Source organism: Plectropomus leopardus, chromosome 13, assembly GCF_026936395.1.
Source record: "Plectropomus leopardus strain MGB_pleo_1.0 chromosome 13, ASM2693639v1, whole genome shotgun sequence".
Taxonomy (NCBI): domain Eukaryota; kingdom Metazoa; phylum Chordata; class Actinopteri; order Perciformes; family Serranidae; genus Plectropomus; species Plectropomus leopardus.
In genome coordinates this window covers 20,154,453-20,167,358 of record NC_142188.1, presented here as the reverse complement: position 1 = coordinate 20,167,358, position 12,906 = coordinate 20,154,453, and the positions used below count along the sequence as shown (strand labels likewise).

The window sequence follows — 12,906 nt, the reverse complement described above, 5'->3', positions numbered from 1 at the left end:
AGTTGTAGCCAATGTAGCAGAATTTGGATTTAATAATGGTGGTTGGATGTTTAAGATAACCAAGATGGTCTGCCTAGCTGCAGGGATCACTTAATTTTCTGTAAATGCTCATTTTTATGATGAATGTACACTAAGTTTGTGAAATTTAGGTTGTAAATTGTGCGTCAGAGATCTAGTAAATTTTTAAAATGTATATTGTTCGCTGTGCTTTTTATTTGAAGTGTGCTGGGGCGTCTGCACTGTTTTCTGTTTCTACAGATGCACACATTTAAGTTTAAGAGAACATTTTAAGACTTCTTTTTTTCTTTGCAAGGCACAGCTCTACTTCTGTAGTTATTCAAGTGTTTTTTAAGCCAATAACATTGATCTGTTGCAGCTGCAAAAAGGCCCTGGGAGCTGCATGCTGCTTACAAACTGTGCAATGAGTACCAGGGGCCTTTTTCCAACAGCTGCTTATTTGCTAACAGATTGCAGTAGTGAAACAGATGTGTCATAGATAAACTCTTTGGGTTTTTTTTCCTTTTAGACAAAGACAGATAACTCCTGGTGTAAAGTCCACACCTAATGTTTGGGTTTAAAATAAGTTTGTGCTTTGAAAATTAGTGCATAATGTATGTAAGACAGATGAGTTCTATCTAATAAAAACAGCATGTTTCGGTTGTGAGCACATGGAGTCCCAGAGGAGCCCACAGGTTGAAGAGAATAAAGAAATATTTGCTCTTCCGAGTATTTAAAAACTTTTCATTAGTGTTCATCTTTGAGAAAGACAAAATCTCAAACACAAATAAATTTCTACGTATTTCTAATTTCAGTAGGGATGCACGGATTCATCAGTTTAAGATCAATATTTGCCTTTTGACATCGGTAAATAAGATGACATTCACCAGTGAAGCTGGCAGATGTTTTTCTGTTGTGTCACATCATTTCAGTGCAGGCTTAAAAGGCCTGTGGCTACCAGTCATAAACTTAAATTCATGGATAAAAAAAAAGAAAACAATGTATGTTTAGCAAATGAACTCTGTGCTCTCTCTGTTGTGCAGCCATCATCCCAGGGACAATTGAAAACTTGTAAGGGACAATCAGATCTTCCCCAGGACACCTTTGGACGATAGGACACAGTAAATTCATTATTGTCCCGTCACGGGACCCACCTTATTGTATCCCTGGTTATGCTTCATTATGAACAACAAATCTGTGTTGACATTTACAGGAGGAAAGCTAACGTTAGCTGTTAGAAGCCTGCGACCATAACCAACAGCTCACAGAGATTACAGTTAGTTATACTCTGAGGTGTTTGAGCTCTATTCAGTAAAAGCAGGAGTGTGCTAGAATTAGGTAGATTATAACATTCTCGTTATGTGTTCAATGTAATTTTGTAAAATGTAGTTTTAGCGACTAACTTGAATGAATGCAGCTGTTTAAAGGAGAAATGTCTTTATTTTCACAGCAATATAAAATAGATATTATAGAAGGATTTGATATGTGCAGTGATATTAAAACTATTATTTTACAGTGTAGATTTCTTTGTTTGCAGAAGAGTGGGAACAAATAACAGCAACGGCAAAAGAAACAGCAATATAAAAACATCAGCATCGGCCCAGAATTTCAAAATCGGTACATTCCTAAAATTCAACATTTCAAAATTAGCTCTGAAATTTTTTTAATATGTGGCAGTTTTCTACACAAAAACTGCTTAGGAATGGTCTATATAGTAACTTATATATTATATGATTAATTGGTAATGTGAGGAGGAAAAAATGTGTTCCGATATTGCAGCAACTCCAAAAAAAACGATTTAAATGCAAATAATTTTATTAGGAACGTGTTTGCTTAGAAAAATTCTGGCTCTTGGACAAATGTAGTTGATGACCTTTGATTTTAAATTGTATCCAACAGGTCATCTTTTGTCAAAAATAGTGCAAGCCACATTATAGATTGATAAATCATTCAGTATATGGCTAACATATCGATATTACATTGATATTGTGAAGTTGTTTTCTGATTTTAAAGGCTGCTTCACAGTAATGTGACATAATTTTTAACTTACTTAAACTTACCAGACTGTTCTAGCTGTTCTATTATTTGCTTTAAAATACTTAGTCATTAAATCCACAATACTGAAAAAGAAAACTTTCATTGTGTGTATATTTTTGAAAGCAACAATAGTCAATCCTACAATCTAATCACAATATAGAGGTTTTTGGTAAAAAAAAAAAAAAAAACAATACAGCAATGTCTGATTCCATATTGTCCAATCCGAATAACATCATTGAACACTAACTTAAGGCTTTCATTGGTAATTTTCTAGCACTCATATTCAGTTAAAACAGCATATTCTCCTGTGGATATCAAGACACCTTGTTTTCAAGAAAGTGCTACTGTAGCAATTTCAGGATAACTGAAGGACAAATGCTCATTTTCCTCTCCATATTATGAAATAGTCTACAAGGAATTCCATGACAAGGTTTCAGAATTGCCCCAGCACAAAATCCTGGTTAAAACATTCAGTGTAATTTTCTGGGATAAACTGAATACTCCCAATCCAAAGACAAAAGGACACTGCAGAGAGGAATGGGGTGTGATATGAGGGATATAATGAAATTTCAACCAACATTTCATAGTCATACTGTTCTCTATTCCACCATTTTTTTTTTTTTCTGCGCTCATTATTCAAATAGGGACGATTTTTGGAAACCCCTCCGCATAGTCTTGTTTACAGTGCAGCTATTCCTCTCTCTGAACACTGTGTCCCACAGAGCTTTAGCTTATTTTGGAGAATTGCGGTCCCTGAAGGTGACTTAGCAGCAAAAATGAGATTATGTTCTATTGCCAGGGGTAAGGAATAGGAGTCTCCTGAAGGTATCTAATTTATCATGAGATGACGGCATTTTCCCCCCACCACCATAGGGCCCACAATGTACAAATTATATCATACAAAGTCTAATGGCTCCCCTCCAGTGTATGAAATACAGATTAGCATGCATTCAACCAGCAGCACCTCGGACCTTTAGACAGGATGTTGGCAATGAGGAATCCTGCAAAACCACTGGCCATATGACTGCCTCCATCCTGTTCGCAAAGAGGATATTTAAATTAAACCTCTGAAAATAATAGACGACAAACCATTCATCTTCTTTGCCATGATTAATTATCATAATGCAGATTGCAATGATGAAATAAAGGACAAGCAGTCCACATACCTCTCTGAATGGAGGGATGGAAAAAGATTAGCAAGACTAGGGGCTGTATATAATTCTGTGTCTTAATGTGCAACAGAATCAATGTAGTCATTGGTTTAAAAAAGACCAGACAAACCTCTATCAAACATTTTTTACATGTTTGCTTCTCTGTGAAAATTCCTCTCCATACACAATATGCAGTGGTAATACTGTATGCCTGATAAAGGCTTGTACCATATACCTTGAATAGCGTGCAAAAAAACAGGCTTGCATATTATGCAGAGGGTGGGTGGTAGGAGGAATACATCTGCATGGCAGTAATGTGAACATTTAGGACAAGCATGACACTTCCACAGTTTAAACAGATTTTCACAGGAACGATCTTTATGTGAGTGGGAGGTCTTATTCTGAAATATTTTTGCAAATACAAGCATTGTACTGTTTGTTTACTAAAATGTAACAGGTATAAATAGTAAACAAAGTGTCAGATTGTCCTCTGAGTGCTCCAGAACAACTTAATTAAAAGCGTCCGTATGTGTATACACTCATTTCTAGTTTAATGGTGTGTATTGCTGTTATAATTGATAGACTGACAACGTAAATTACTACGCTAAGACAAGTGCAGATGTAAGGTGTCACTATATTTCAAAGGTGTTCTAATGGAGTTTTTTTCTATTGCAGAGTTATGAGTGTGTATGTCACCCGGGCTGGGAGGGGGAGTTCTGCCAACAAGAAATTGATGAATGTTTATCGCAGCCCTGCAAAAACAACGCCACCTGCACAGACCTTCTCAACAGCTACAAGTAGGTGCGTGAGGCTGCCCGAGGGCACTGTCCTCACAAGTTGCATCAGTCACTTAATAAATGCAAGAAAAAGAAGCCGTTCAGAGATAGCAATATGTCCTTCCACCGGCAGCGGAGATAATGAATTGCAGATGGCAGGTAAAACAAATGAGTCAATCAATGGCTCACAGCATGAAAAGGTTTCAGGGGATCTGTGACTCATTGGAGGAAAAAGCTGGTGTATCTGCTTCAGCTAATGCCCTCTGCTCGCTGGGGAGACGTAAAACTGCTTCAGGTGGAAAGTTGGGGGATGAGAAGGAACGCGAGCTGGAGTGGTTGCTAGTGCTCGGCTACTCACTGCCACCAAGTGGAATATTCACCTGCCTTAAGAGCAGATGCTTCAGAAATCTGTGTTTCTCTGTCTCCATCTCTCTGTCTCTCGCTGTCGGTGTCTAGCATGCATACATTTCCATTTAATCCCCACTCAGTGCTCTAACCTCCTGTGTCCTACATTCAGCTGTCCAGAATTAAAAGCTGCTCTGACCAGTGGTTCAATTAACCTTTAAATTCTCTGCACTGTCTCACATAAAGATCCAGGATTGCTGTGCCAATACAGTCACTGCATCACTGTGTACATGCATGCACAAAAATGTGTTGAATTTGTATTAATGTGGTAGTTTATCTGTAGCGCCCCACAGTACCGCTGCCCTATTCATTTTTTAGCACAGTTGTCCCTGAGAGCACAACACCCTCAACCCCCTCAGAAAACTACTACATAAGTTGTAAGTGTTTCTTTATGAGGGATTCATTTTAATTTATGCCGCAGTGACCTCTACAGTGCCATATCTCCTCTTTGGTGTATCCAAGGTGTTTGTGCCCGCCCGGCTGGACAGGTGTGGACTGTGCGGAGGATGTGGATGAGTGTGAGTCCGGGCCCTGTCTAAATGGAGCTCGATGTCAGGAGTCAGACGTACCTGGGGAGTTCTCCTGCACCTGTCCCCCCTTCTTCAGTGGCCCCTTGTGCAACCAGCCTTATGACCCCTGTGACCCCCTTCACAATCCGTGCCTGCACAACTCCACCTGCCTGACACGCTCCGATGGAACTGCCTCCTGCAGATGCCCAGCTGGTGAGTAAATACACCGCTACAGCCTCATACTAATAGTGCTTTTTATAGCCCCTTTTTTGTTAGTGTAACTACATCGTTTTGGTTACTGTACGTACACAATTTGTACAGCCTAAATTACAAAAAAAAAGGTGAACATTTACATCACAGATCAAAAGTGGGTGACAGATTTTCTTGTCACAGTTAAGCTTGCATCATTTTTAATTTTCTTCTGAAATGTACTTTATCAAAAGAGACGACTGTTTTCTTGTGCATAAATCATGAGTTGAACTGTACTCCTGATACCTCTGTAAAATCCTACAGGGATAAGCTAATGTGAGAATTTTTTTTTCTTAACATGATTGATTAATACAAAAATGAAGGCTTGTTTTGTGCTGGATTTAAAAGTCAATGTAGCTGGAATCTGGGTCAGAAAGAGAGTGTTAAGCATAATGATCCAATCTGCTTGCCAGAAAATTGGTTGCATTGATTTCAATACATTTCCTGGATTTTAACACATTTTCCATTCCAATTTTTGAGAAGAAAAGACAACAGGGTTGACCTTTGGCCTTTTTATTCCTTATGAAAAGAACTTGCTTACTGTCTTATCTTGGTTTTTTGCCCCCCTGATAGTGACCAAAACTAGGAAAACTCGTGGTGGCTGGGTTTTTCCTCTTTCCGTTTGGCATCAGCTGCAAGTACAACATACTTGGCTGTATCCTCAGTGCGTATTCATTACATACTGCCCCCCCATACACTGTGATGATTACTTATTGATACAATACCTTGCAGGACCTGTCCAAGACCAGGATAAAAATCAACATTAGCCTTGTGTTCAATAAAAATGATCATTTTTTAAAAAATCCTACGTTATATAAAGCCTGTAGTAGGTTATTTTGGCTGCACCCTAATAGCCTAATGTGTATTTATCAGCTCTTAAGACATTTGGCATGTCATTGCAATCAACTCCTGATTAAACAGTTCTTTCTATTTTGCATAAAGCTGTCACTCATTTTCCTTTCTATTACTTGTTAACTGTCCAAACAAGTCATCCGGGTGAACCTATTAGCTCCAGTCACTGGGCAAAAGATAAAGCTCTTTTCACTGTGCCTCTTACCTCTCACACATCAAACACACTGCCATATAAAGCAGTCAGTTTTACCTTTGAACATTTTTTTACAACTGTAAATAGGAATAAGCAGGATAGAATTGGAAATTATTTTTGACTAATAATTTGACACGAAATGCCGTTATTTACATAAATGCTGTTAAAACTGCACACTTCCAAATTGAATAAATGCTTTGCATTTACCTCCACTCCACTTTAAAAATATCTAATTACACCAGTAGGTTCTATAAGCAAGCAATCTAATCTAACCATATGTTCTGAAATGTGTGAATTCACAGTAGATCCTTGCTCCTAAAGGACATCCCTCCATACAAAAGCTTGTTCATAAAGGGGCAAACAAAGCAGATTTCACTGGTCCTCTAGTGCATTGTTTGTAGGATTTTGCCACAGGCCATTTAATGAACCTCGTGCATACTGTACATGCTGATTAAAGGATGGTATTTTCATTCCCCATGGGAATTCAAGCTGTAGTCAGCAAATCGTGTCTGCAACAATAGATTCAAATGACGACTTTTCAAGGTGAAATTGATTACTATAAAATCAATAGAAGCAAGTCACTATTCTTTAAACGAAATTTTCTTCTTCTCCGCCGTCTATTCATCTGTTTAGTATGTGCGTAAATGCGGACATATTTGAACCAAATTATGTCAAGGTATGGCTAAATAAATGTAACTTGTGTGGGCAGTCTGTTTCTCATACATTTGTAATTTGTAGTGGCTGTTGGAATCCATAGTAACAGTAAAAGACATAAATTCACACAGAAGTATGAAATTATAGTGGGTGAGCATTAGCCTCACGTCCTCATGTCCAGTTTGTCACACATTAGAACGGTTAGTTTTGCATTATCGTTGTCAAAGGTTGTCGATGATTCCAGAATCACACCATGCAGTCCTGTTTTTTTGTCACCACTCTGTTAAAGTGAGTTCACTGTTCTGACACTAAAAGCTGGAGCTAGAAAGACTACAGTCAGTTTATTGGTTAATAGAAATTCAACGCTCCTGCTCTATAAGGAATTAAATACACAAACCTGCTACTTTTAAATATGTAGTCGATTGCAACAGAGACTCTAAACCCTCCAGCCTGTTCTTCTTTGTTTCGACAATGCCCATGTGCATTCGTGGACGATAAACGAGGTGCAGATGTCCCCCACTGTAACTTTTATTCTTGTTTTTTATACCTGTGTTAGTCTTGCTTGTATTTTCTATTCTCTAGCTCTTCAATGGCATTATAAATTGCATTCAAATGCCCTGATATATGTTTCTTTTGCACTTTGTCTAAATGCTTCTGATGTTTTATGACAAGCACTTGCTGTTGCACAGTTGCCGAAATGTGCCGCATAAATAAACTTTACTTGCCTTGCATCACCCATGAAGAGAAAATAGAAGATTACTATATAAGTACTGTCTGCAGTGCTAAACAGATCTACAGCTTAGGAACATGTCTGTATGATTTACATAGATTCCTTATGGTAGTATACCAAAGTATTTGGTGGAAACACGGCTATTGGTACTAAACAGGAGATCAAATTACTGCAAATGTAAAGCAGTTGCAAAAAAAAAATGATCACTCTAATTTAGATATATAAAGTAATCAGGTTAATGGTCATATTCTTGCTCCTTCACACGCATTCAGAAATGGCTTAGATATACACACTCACTGAGGCATGAGATCACACACACACACACACACACACACACACACACAGAGAGAGAGAGAGAGACACATCTGAAATTCAACACATGGAAATCTTTTTCATGTTCAATTCAAAGGCCCAGTCAGTTTTATATTTAAAAAAAACAGCAACATATCAGTAAAGAAACAATAAAAATTACCATGTTTTTTGTTGATATGACCTGTTAGGAGGTTTATCAGTCAGCCCCCTGATAGCTGAGGAATTGTAAATGATAGAGTGTTTTAACATTCAAACTTATCAGTGTGCAGGTGAAGATGCTATAGGGTTGTGCTGTACCTAATGGCTCTATCAGCGCCGAGATGAAAAGATGTTGCCAGATATAAATAGAGCGGCTGGGTTAGTTTCAGAAGGCTTCCTTGGAGAGGAATAGGAAATTGGGTGCTGGCTGCATACATTACACCAAGAGCTTTGCGTGGGCTTGGTTGTCTTCACTTCACAAGCATTGTGACTCACTACTCTCCATTATTATTCACCATAAATCCATCCTACATAGCTACTACTGAACAAACGCAGAGCTGTTATACGACCCATGGCTTGATCCCAGTACAACGATTTTACAGACTTGTTATTTACCATTCAGTGTAGGTTATTTGTCAAGGAAATTGTGTAGGCTTCACATTATTCCAAGGCCTAATTAAATTGAAATCTGTCTGCCTATGTTTGCCAGATTTACTGCTATAGGCAAATCACATCCCACACACTTGAAATGGACACCGCACAGTAAACATTACCAAGGTTAACTTGCAATAAAATCATCACCAATTAGCCATTTTGTCCATGGCTTTTAGCTGTGCTTATTTGCATGGTGTGTGGTAGGAGTACAGGGGATGGAAATGAAGTGAATTAAGGAAATGGGGTTTGATGAGTTCATATGACATAAAACAGCACACGTGTTAGTCATGGACCATGGTTGTGTAATTGGCATAAGAACAGTATACTGGCAGCATATGCACCACAAAAATGCATAAAAATTCCTCTCATTTGCCTTGAGATCCTGAATCTGGACTAATGAAATGAAAACATAATAGCAAATTTTGCACAGCCCAAATAACACGATACACAGTCCAACGGCAGCCGAATTGAGCCGCATGGTCCATGCTCAAATACAGCCAATGTGTGCTCCTACAGTATATATGGGCGCAGTTGGAATTCCTGGCAGCTGCACCATGGTAGAACATGCCTCAGGGTAGACATGAAGGTTTGTGCTGTTAACGAGGCCATATTATGGAATACATCAATTGTCTAGACATGGGGTGTATTTTGCAGCTAGAGGTGTTATTGAACTGCGGTTGAGGCATGAAGCTGGTGCTCCTTCCTTTTTTTCAAATTTTGACAAGATGACATTGGGTCATTTAAACAATTTAGACATTTAGACACAGTATGTCGAGGAGACAGTGGGTCATCCATGTATGAACATTGTTATCAGTGTAAATTTTAGTTGACAAATGACAAATAGCAGAATAGAAATGCCAAAGATAGGGTTTGAAATAATTAAGTTTTGCAGTTACAGAGTTTGTCCACCAGCAAGCATTGACAAGCTAATTCTGAAACTGTAAAATTATAGCTCAATGTGTCTTTGTGACAATTTTCTAGTAAAACAAATTTAAATGAGCTCTATAGACCAAATCAGAATATTTGTTTATGTAAAAACCCTTGTGTAATGTATTTTCAAATCAAACAATGCTGAGCAAATGCTGCCACAATTACTATTTTAGCCACCTAAAAAATTGCTTATCTAAAAATTATATGACCGTTAAAATGTTTGTTATATTTAGAATATTTTTACCACTTTGCGTTGCTGTCAGTGTTTTCTGAGGGGGAACTGACAGCCTTATCTCTAAGCCACCAGACCCCATTGACAAAAATAGTAATTCCACTTACCATAACACTGGAGTTGCTTGATTGGATAGTGTGTGAGGTAAAGCTAAGAAATGTTTATATAAAGGGTATACTTAAACTGATTTGATTTAGGTGGCTAAAAGTTTTGCTGTGGCCCTGTCCACAGAAGTACATTGTTTAGCTTCCGTGAACAAGTCTGCTAATTTTTAATTTTTAATTACACGTCTGCAAAGTTAAAATGAATTGCCAGTTAACTACCTGCAATTGATTTTTGTTGTTGGTGCAACATCACAGTGATTCGGTTTACAGCATTCAAAGCAAATCTATGAATCAGAGTCTGCGGTGGGATGGTCTGCACATGGATTTCAACATGGTGGTGGCTGAGCCATCGGCTAGCAGCTAACAGTGCTAACATTACAAACAGTTTTAACAACATCAACAGTGCTGGCAGTGCTAACGGTGTTGATTTTGGGGTTGGGGGGTACTGGAATGTGGGCGCAATGTTTTGGCAGCACCTCCATCACCATTATCAGGAGTAACCACCCATAATCGCACTATGAACCAGTGCAGAGTGGTGGTGTTTAGCTAGCCAGTGATATAGCCCACTTACACAGGGACTGCTCCACTACACCTTTTAACGGCAAAAAAATGCTTGTTCTTTGCCGCCATATTAATGTTCTGAATGCAGTATACAGAACTTTTAATAGGTCCTTAATAAAAATATTTGGGTATGACGTGTTAACGTAAAAATATATATACTATACAGGATAATATCTCATTATTCGATTTTTGTATCCCTCAAGTATCTATCAGCCTCAAAAATCTAGTATCCGTTAGGCTGTAGTGTATATGCTTCACTTCAACTTGTTTTTAATTACAGAAACACCAGTATCTAATGAGACAATAGTGATGCTGTGATAGTGGATGGTCACTGTCAAACTTTTCATGGCCAGACTTCTAACAATATCCAATACCAGTTGACAGGGGTCTTTTATTAAATCAGTTTTATGGTGAGTTTAATGAGCATTTTTCTCAAGCCTGCTGTACTGAGTGTGTTCTAAAGCTAAGTGTTCGGTCATAGTTTCCCCAAGACACTTCACTACACTATATCAGTCCCACAAAAAGGGTGATGTGGCAACTTTTTGTGTGTCAGTTCAACAGGAACTAAAAGGCAACCATTAGGAGGTGCCTACTGGGAGTAGCATTAAAGGGATTTGTAAAACACAGCCACAATGGAAATGAGTTTTGTCTACAAAGGTATACTGTGAGAACCTGGAGGCCAGAATAAAACCAGAGCCAGCTGAAAGAGTCATCTTAAAAGAAAATATAAGGAAAGCAGTTATCCCGTCTAGATGGTAGAGGGCTCCTGAAGGAGGTTTTTGTTCTTCCTAGCAGTGGCTCTCTGCTGAGGCTCTGGCCAGGAGGCCTAAGTCATCTTGCCTGACCAGCACAGATGTTCCACTTTCCTCTTAATGAGGAGCCTCAGCAGGGAGTGCCAAACCTGATAGAAGAGCAACCTGAAAATGGGAGAGTTAGGCGAGAGGTTGGGGTGAGGGTTACCGGCCGACAACCACAACAAATGAAACAAACATGCATAGCATCACTCACGGCAGATTACGGTACAAGGCCGAGGTACAACAGCCTGAGTTCTGTACACAATCTTTGCTGTAGGTGTGAGTGTCCTTGCTCTGTTTGCTCATTTAGACAGCAGTATCCAGGCTTGCAATCCTTTGTTGCAAACTTCTGGCTTTCAGTCTGTCTAGGATTCATCTACTTAGGCAAGAAAAAAATAATTATAGCCTTTTACTTTTAATTCAATTCAGAACATTCAAGCTTCTTGGCAGGTAAAATAGTGTTTTTCTTTTATTGTAATGGAAAAAGACTTTGATTTACAAGCCACAAAGAATTGGTGGTGAAATATCTTACACACCATTAATTCAAAGTACTGCAAATCTATGGCTTTTTTTGACCAGTGATAATATCTGTCACAGGCAACATCGCTGCCTCAAAATGTGTTAACAGTTCACAAACAATCCATGACCCATTTGAACTTTTATCAGCCACAACTATTAATAGACATGGAAACACATCCATCAAAGAGATCTACAATGCAGTGCTACAAAATGCTATTTAACTGCAACTGTACTCTTTGATTCATTTCTGGAAAAGATGCAAATAAAATGCCATGTTTTGATCTTGTTTGAGATGGTAAATAAATCAAGACACGCACAGAAGAAATTCAAAAAAACATTATTTGTTAATACCTTTTAATGTGATTGTAATGACTCAGATTTTTCTAGAACTTTTCTAGATTTAAAATTGGTAACTGATCATTTGAGGATTGGTAACTATGTTCATTTGCAGATATATATTTATAATAATAAAGTGTATGAGGGGGATGTAATGGGGGTTTATGTTAAAGATGGATTCAGTGTATCATGGAACATGCTTTTAGACCTGCCCAAAAAATCTTGGACAGAGAAATAGAAATTTTTTTATTAAATTGGTTATGATGGCTAAGAGTAATAATGTCTCACATTGTTGCATTTACACAATGGAAAGACCAATATATGAGTGTAGCACTTAATGTTTTAGATTTATCAAAGACTTCATAATATGTTACATTATTTCCAGCTGTATTAGAGTGCCCATTACTGCATTTTTAATGGGGTTTTGGGTGACAAGTTGGCATATTTCAATGGTGAAAGCGAGCTGCTTGACAAGGGGACAATCGTCTTGCCTCTGGAGTGGAGAAATATGATTCTTGCAGTATAGTGAATTAATTCAGAAGCATTGTGTGGTCCCTTTACATGCAAAAACCATTTGGTCTCCATGGCTCAGAATATCCCCAGAGGTGTTCCTGGCCAGATGGAGAACAAACCCCTTTATTTGCATGGCATGCTACACTAGCCTTCACCTTCCACAAGATTGAGATTGTGTCCTACCAAACAGTTGGTTAATGAGCTACTGTGAAGCTGTGCCAACATGAGAACTGACACATACCTAATATGATATTGAAAAAGATGTGTTGAGAATATTTGTTGCCAAAGATGTGTTGGGAAGAGTCTGCCCTTACTGCATTCATTTTGAGTAATTGTTCTTTTTTATAGAGGAGGTAGACAATATGACTTATAGTGGATGTGTTTCATTTTCTAAAACAGCTGCTTTGGCAGATGTATGT

General features: G+C 38.2%; 1 protein-coding gene across 1 annotated transcript in view; it reads left to right on the top strand.

The window, feature by feature from the left end:
• eys (EGF-like photoreceptor maintenance factor) overlaps positions 1-12,906 on the top strand; it is a 205,464-nt gene that overhangs the window by 70,686 nt on the left and 121,872 nt on the right. The window contains exons 25-26 of the mRNA XM_088086235.1: positions 3,861-3,982; positions 4,829-5,088. Coding sequence (XP_087942361.1) covers positions 3,861-3,982; positions 4,829-5,088 — 382 coding nt within the window. The remainder of the gene's footprint in view (positions 1-3,860; positions 3,983-4,828; positions 5,089-12,906) is intronic.